Source organism: Condylura cristata, unplaced genomic scaffold (genome assembly GCF_000260355.1).
Source record: "Condylura cristata isolate star-nosed mole 26May11 unplaced genomic scaffold, ConCri1.0 scaffold00023, whole genome shotgun sequence".
Taxonomy (NCBI): Eukaryota; Metazoa; Chordata; class Mammalia; order Eulipotyphla; family Talpidae; genus Condylura; species Condylura cristata.
The window spans coordinates 8,632,133-8,639,133 of record NW_004567124.1 but is presented as its reverse complement, the minus strand read 5'-3'; the positions used below and the strand labels follow the sequence as shown (position 1 = coordinate 8,639,133).

Sequence of the window (7,001 nt, the reverse complement as noted above, 5' to 3'; positions counted from 1 at the left end):
GTAGAGGCCTCCTCTGTGGCGCAGGGGTTAAAGACAAAGCAATATCAAGCTATAGCCAACCACTGCAGCACCAATTGGATCCCCAGCCAGGCCAGAAAAGCTAACCCATTTGCTGAGGCCGACCTCTCTTGTCTCAGATCTGCCTTTCCTGTTCCCCACTGTCTCTGGTGAATCTTCTACAGCTCCCCCAACCTCTGACCTACACCCCAGATTTTGTATACATATAGAAATCTTTTAAAAAAAATAATGTAAGTATTGTACATATCTTAATATGTTTGATATGGTGTGTAGTTAGTTCTTCAGAAGTAAGCAATCTTAAGAGAGCCTTGGAAATGAAAGGAGTTGAAATGAAACAAAGAATGGAGATGGTAAGATAAAAAAAAAAAAAAGCTTTCTGAATGAAAAGAAGATGTCTGTTGAACAGCTGCTGTGTGCCAGGCATTGTTTCAGAACTGAGGATTAAGTAAAAGTTATGGCTTTCCAAAGAGGTCATAGTCTGATAAGGAATCAGATACAGTCAAAGAAACAAAGCTTTAAATATTTTAGACGACCTGCACCCTGGGTCAAGAAGGTGAGGTGAGAACATCCATGGGAATTTGTAGGGCCTTTCTGAGGAGATGACACTTGATAGAGATTGTTGGGGTTAAACGGGAGAAAAAATGAAGACTAGCCAAGAAAAAGGCAAGGCAAAGAGAAAAGAGAGGAAGCGCTCGATGCGATCGGCGCTCTGACCACCCGGCGTCGACTACTAGAGTCTGAGCGCGGTCACCGCCTCCTTCCTTGGGTTCTCCTCCCCTCCCCTCTCCTCAGCTCTTCTACCCTCCCCTCCTCGCGTTTCCACCGCCCGCCGGCCTGCGCGAGCTCCGAGGCTGCCGGCTCGCCAGAGACGCCATGCACCGGCTCCTGTCAGCCGTGACGACCCGGGTCGCGACCCTCGGGGGCTGGGGCTGGGGCTCCGGGAGGCGCGGGACCCACCAGCGAGCGGGGCTGCGGCCGCTGGGTCCCGGCTGGGTTGGGGGCCTCGGGCTGGGGCTGGGGCTGGCACTCGGGGTGAAGCTGGCAGGGGGGTTGAGGGGCGCTGCCCCCGCATCGCCGCCAGTGGACCAAGACCCGGAGACGACGCCTCAGTCCGAGCCTCTGCCGCCCCAGGAGCAATCCCTTGCCCCGCGGTCTCCACAGACCCCGGCGCCGCCCCCCTCCGGGCGATTCGCTAGAGCCATCGACAACAGCCGCGACCTGCTTCACCGGATCAAGGTGCGATGACAAGGGGCGTAGGAGGCCCGGAGCCCGGCTCCCCAGCCCCGGCGTCTTCCCGGAGTGGAACCCCCTAGGTGGTTGTCTCCCGGGGCCGAGTGAGCCCCACCCCGGGCCATGGATGCCCGCTGTCTGCCGTGGGGAGAGACTTCCCCTTTGCCGGCTGGCCGTCCGGCCACAGTCAGATGTTGTCGGGGGGTTGCCCAAGTCGGGGTGGAGGTCACCGCCCGCCTCGGGACCGCCCCTTCCCCTCGGTGTGCCAAATGGGCACGCCCCCTCACGGTTAGCGCCCCGGCCCGCCCGCAACGTTGGTGGGCGGGGTCTGACCGAGGGGCGTGGCCCGGACGAGGAGGCGGGGCCGGCGAAGGCCCGGGAAGATCGCTGATGGGTGTGCAAGTCTGAATGTTCTTTTCTCCTTTGCCTTTAGGATGAGGTGGGCGCGCCCGGCATAGTGGTTGGAGTCTCTGTAGATGGAAAAGAAGTCTGGTCAGAAGGTGGGCTCAGGAGAATGTCCAGTGGCTTGTTTTGTGTCAGTAAAGTCTTGATGTTTCATTGCTTGGAGTGATTTCCATGAAATACTGTTCAGTTTACATAAAGCCATACATAGGGTAGAGTAAACGTCTAAAAGAATAAAGTATTGCGTTTTCTGTAACATGTATTAGTGTGACTAATAAATTAAAGCTGGCTTGGTACTACCCCCACTCTAATATCAGGATTGGATTTATTGTCCTGAAAGTTGTACATAGAACAATCTATTAACTGTAACTAAGTCTTATGACTTGCTAAATTTTGTGTTTTTCTTTTTTAATTCAGTCACCAATTTACTGATTGCCCTCCTTGCAAGGGGCACAGTACTAAGTACTGGTGATACACACTGGTAATAAACACTAACTTTCTTTGATGAATTTACGATCCATTTCTTCCTTTTTTTTTTTTAACTAGGCACAGATTTCAGCTATTTTTTCTAATAAAAAGCTAGAAGTTTGGGGACAGTTATTTTTAGTCAGTTTATAAATACTTTTATCAAAGCATACTTTACAGCTGGATTTTACCACTCTGTTGCACACGAGTTGGTTGTGAGGAACACATTTTTGGGAAATGTTCCAGACTTTATTTAAAGAAAGTACTAGTTTTAGAAATTGGTGGAAATTGTAGGGCTTTGAATTTAAAGAAAATTGATTCTTCCCCAAGTACAAGTTTAGCCTAATCAGTCGTAGTAATGAAAAATATTGTAATTACAAACTATGTGTCAGTTTTATGGGTAAGGGCTTTTTATTATAAAATATTTTCCAGTACAATCGATACTTATAGTTTAAAAACAATCATTATATACCTTTTCTTTCCCAATCTTAGTTCTTTATATCTCTTAAAATTCCACACCTTCTGCCTATCCAGAAAATGAAACCAAACTTTACATTTTTTTTTTCCTAGTAGGTGATTGAAATTAGTTTTTCTCCTGGCTTGCAGGTGAATTAAATGATGATGGCTAGTTAAATTTTGTTCCCAGGACATCTTTTCACAGTCAATTTTACTGGATGGTTATTTTAAGGAACTCTGGGAGTTCATTAAAAAACAAGGTCAATGATGTTTTCATTTAAAATGCAGCATTTACTTAAAATGTGGAATAACCAAATTGTTTAGATATGCTAAGGAAAAATAGCATATGAGTCAGATGGAAAGGTGTTATGCACAGGATACAATTCCATTAAATTATAAGGTTAAACTGTTAGATTTGTCTCTGCTGCTAAGGCTCTTTTACCATTCAGTTTTAATTAAGTTTTAAAAGCAGAACAGGATGTTTTAAAGTAGTGTAGTGTTATTGTGGCTTTTTAAGACTCTTTTGACCCATTAAGCCTATTAATAGTGACTTTTTGCCTTTTTTTTTTAAATAGGTTTAGGTTATGCTGATGTTGAGAATCGTGTGCCATGCAAGCCAGAGACAGTTATGAGAATTGCCAGTATCAGCAAAAGCCTCACCATGGTTGCTCTTGCCAAATTGTGGGAAGCAGGGAAATTGGATCTTGATATTCCAGTACAACATTATGTTCCTGAATTCCCAGAAAAAGAGTATGAAGGTGAAAAGGTAATGGAACTAACAATTTATTTTACTAATAGCATGTTAAATGGCTTTTAAAAGTTCATAAGAATCTTTGGTTGGTTTTTAATTATTAATTGACTTCTTTCATCTAGATGACAGTTGAGTGTATGTTCCTGAAATTTGAGGCTAAAGCTGTTTACATGACATATCTCTTTTCAGCAGCACTTTTTTTTACTGACTTTTTTTTTTAAAAGATTTATTTATTTATTTATACAGAACTGGGGTACAGGCCAGAGATGTGGAGGGTGAGAGGATTCACCAGAGACAGAGTGGGGAGCAGAACAGGCAGATCAATGAAGCACAGTGCTGAGGGGAGCAGCGGTCAGGTCAGGAGAGGTCTGCTGCCCATGTGGATCTCCTCAGGGGCAGGCAGGGATCTAACTCATGCTGAAGTGACTTATGCTTCTCAGTGCTGTGCTTTAACCAGCTGCGCCACTAGGGAGGGCTTTTTTTCCACAGCATTTTAAAATGGAAATTATTCCTGAGGAATTATGCTAAGGCTACTAACTTTTTATTTTATAGTATGATATTATAATTGAATTATTACATTTTTATTATTAGGTTTCTGTCACAACAAGATTATTGATTTCCCACTTAAGTGGAATTCGTCATTATGAAAAGGACATGAAAAAGGTGAAAGAAGAGAAAGCCTATAAAGCTTTAAAAATGACAAAAGAGACAATGGAATCAGATCAAGAAAAAGAATTAAAAGAAAAAGGAGGCAAAAGTAATGAAAAAAGTGACTTTCCTAAAGCTAAGATAGAACAGGATAATGAAACCAAAGGCCGGAATTCAAAACCTGGCAAGAAAAAGAATGATTTTGAACAAGGTGAATTATATTTGAAAGAAAAGTTTGAAAATTCAATTGAATCCCTAAGACTATTTAAAAATGACCCTTTATTTTTTAAACCTGGTGAGTATTAATTCTTTTTTTTTTATGATTTTTTAAAATTATTTTTACATTGAAGATCTGGGGCTAGGTCAGAGCTGAAGGAGTGGGGCTTGGTGAGAGGATTCACCAGAGATAGAGTAGGGGTGCAGAACAGGTGGGTTTCCTGAAATACATTGCTGAGGATAGTGGCAGGTGAGACAGGAGAGGTCTGCCACATCAAATGTAGGTCAGCTCCCTGGCCAGGTATGGAACTCAGACCTTAGCAATGATAGCACTGAAACTTAACTGCTAGGCCACCAGGGAGGCCTTTCCTTCTTTCTTTTAACACAGTCATCATTGAAGAGTAATTTTCAGAAAATTCAAAATGATACCATCCTAGTGCATTCAATGTGATTAATGATGGCATGGATTTTGTCAGAAGTCTAAGCTTGCCTTTTATCTATGGTTCTTAAGGCTAACTTCCAAGGAGCTACTTACTTAGATTTACTCATTAGAGGCTACTGAGTCATTTAGTGCATTCTCAGTATCAAGATATTTGTGAAAAGATAATGGAGAAATATTAGAATAATAGTTCTCTAAATAAAAGCTGAATCAAACTGGACATAATGAAATATTGCTAGTATTTTAGGATTTAGTTTAAATTTAAATTAATGCCTTCATTTTTTAAAAGAAATTAATGTTCATAAACTTTATTTCCCAAAACTTATCTGTAAAATAATTACCATTTTTAGAAATTTCTCTTAGTATGAAAACTGCTAAACTACTTCGTATCTTTAAATTTCATATCTTTATGTACTATTATTCCATTTCCATTTTAAAAGTTTGTGCTATGAATTTGGGTTACATACGTATATTTAATAAGGGCAAAGAAATATAATTATGGATTTTATCTTAAAAATAAGGTTCCACCTATTTTTAATACAGATCATATAATTTGCTTTTCAGGAATCTAAAGTGATATTAATTGCATATTTGAAATAATAATAGACATATGTCTATGCTACATAAAGTATATTGACAAGTATTTGAAGCATGATTTTTATCCCTACATATCTTTTATTAAAATAAATCTACATCTGTTTCTTAAATAGTGGATAGTTAACTCAAGCTACCAAATTTGCTTTTCTATCCCTTCTTGTTAGCAGTTTGAAAGATTTTTGTTTTGTTTTTATGCTAGGATTTATTTGCTTATTTTATTATTATGAAAAGGAATAGTCATGTGACATTTCAAGAATTCTGATCATTTTATTGTGTTAGGCACCTGGAATAAGCTGGGTCTTGCAAAGTTGACTAAAAATGTTATTAAACAATCTTTGATGTTTTCTTAAATTCTTAAGTAAAATGCCTCCACTTTTAAGGTATATCATTTTACAGTGAGAAAATATTTTACATGTTTTTAGATAATAATGAAGCATTTTCTTTTTCTTCCCCTTTTTACGATGATGTCTCAAGGTAGTCAGTTTTTATATTCAACTTTTGGCTATACCCTACTGGCAGCCATAGTAGAAAGAGCTTCAGGATATAAATATTTGGATTATATGCAGAAAATATTCCATGACTTGGATATGCTGACAACTGTACAGGAAGAAAATGAGCCAGTGATTTACAATAGAGCAAGGTAAATGAATACCTTCTGGTGTATCTAGCTTTATGACATTTTAACAGTATGTTGTCTATTCATAGTCAAATTTTCCTTGTCTTCATTCCAAAATCAACTCACCACATTTTGGTAGCTTTTCCATGTGTCTGTTTTTTCATCAGTATATTGAAGGCAATAGAATGCATTTGCATAGTAGCCCCCATGCTCCTTAGATGAAAGATAGCAATGATTACGTAAGCACATGAATAATTAAACTAAAATTTCACCTCTCATGACTACCTATAATGTACTCTTAGTCATCCCTTATATGTTTTCCCTAATGCTTTTTTTACCTTTTATTGAGTTTTAATTGTTTTTAACTAATTTTGAAATGATTTCATGCTTAAAGTTACAAGACTAGTACATAGAATATGCCCTTCCACCAGATTCCACAGATGTTATCATTTTACCTCTTGATTTAACCATCTAAGTTATTTTGGTTCTGAACCATTTGGAAGTAAGTTGTAGATACCCCTTGATCCATAAATTATTTAAATGTGTATTTTCTTAAAACAAGGTCATTCAGGAAATTAACTTTGGCACAGTGCTTTTAACAAGTATACAGATCTTAACTAAATTTTACTAGTTGTCCCAATAATATAGTGAAAGATAAAAAATATTTTCTGGTAATTTTAACTTTTTGGTGAAATGGAACTTCCAGGTTTTGCTCCACTGTAAAAGTTTAAAAGTCATTTTATTGAAATGAATCAAATTTAGTGGCGTCATAATTTTCATTATTGTTTTGTAGAAGAGGCTTGGAAGAAAATTTTGAGGGTTGTTAACTGATAAAAATTTTATAGTTGTGGTGTTTTTCATTTTACTCACTGGTTCATTAGAAAAATGGAATAAGCCAATTACTTTTACCTTGCATATTTCCACAGTATGTATGTGGAAATATGGCATAATGGCACTTGAAATACATGAAATGTAGAATATTTTTTAGTTTTATCTTCCTGTTCTCATATTAGCTTTTCCCCCAGTCTTCTGTTGCATTTAAATTATCATTTTTAAATTATCATTTTTAAATTCAGTGTAATTAAATACAGCCTAAAAGAGACTTTTTGGGACCTAAAAGAAATTAGGTTAGCAGCAAGCAGTGAATTTTAATTTTTTAAATA

The 7,001-nt window shown here is 38.6% G+C and overlaps 1 protein-coding gene across 1 annotated transcript in view; it reads left to right on the top strand.

Moving 5' to 3' along the window:
* Nucleotides 1-782: 782 nt before the first annotated feature.
* The window catches only part of LACTB (lactamase, beta), a 14,822-nt gene continuing 8,603 nt past the window's right edge, over nucleotides 783-7,001 (top strand). Inside the window, exons 1-5 of the mRNA XM_004687703.2 lie at nucleotides 783-1,254; nucleotides 1,682-1,748; nucleotides 3,147-3,337; nucleotides 3,914-4,265; nucleotides 5,697-5,862. Of these exons, the coding sequence (XP_004687760.1) occupies nucleotides 892-1,254; nucleotides 1,682-1,748; nucleotides 3,147-3,337; nucleotides 3,914-4,265; nucleotides 5,697-5,862 (1,139 nt within the window). The 5' untranslated portion in view covers nucleotides 783-891. The remainder of the gene's footprint in view (nucleotides 1,255-1,681; nucleotides 1,749-3,146; nucleotides 3,338-3,913; nucleotides 4,266-5,696; nucleotides 5,863-7,001) is intronic.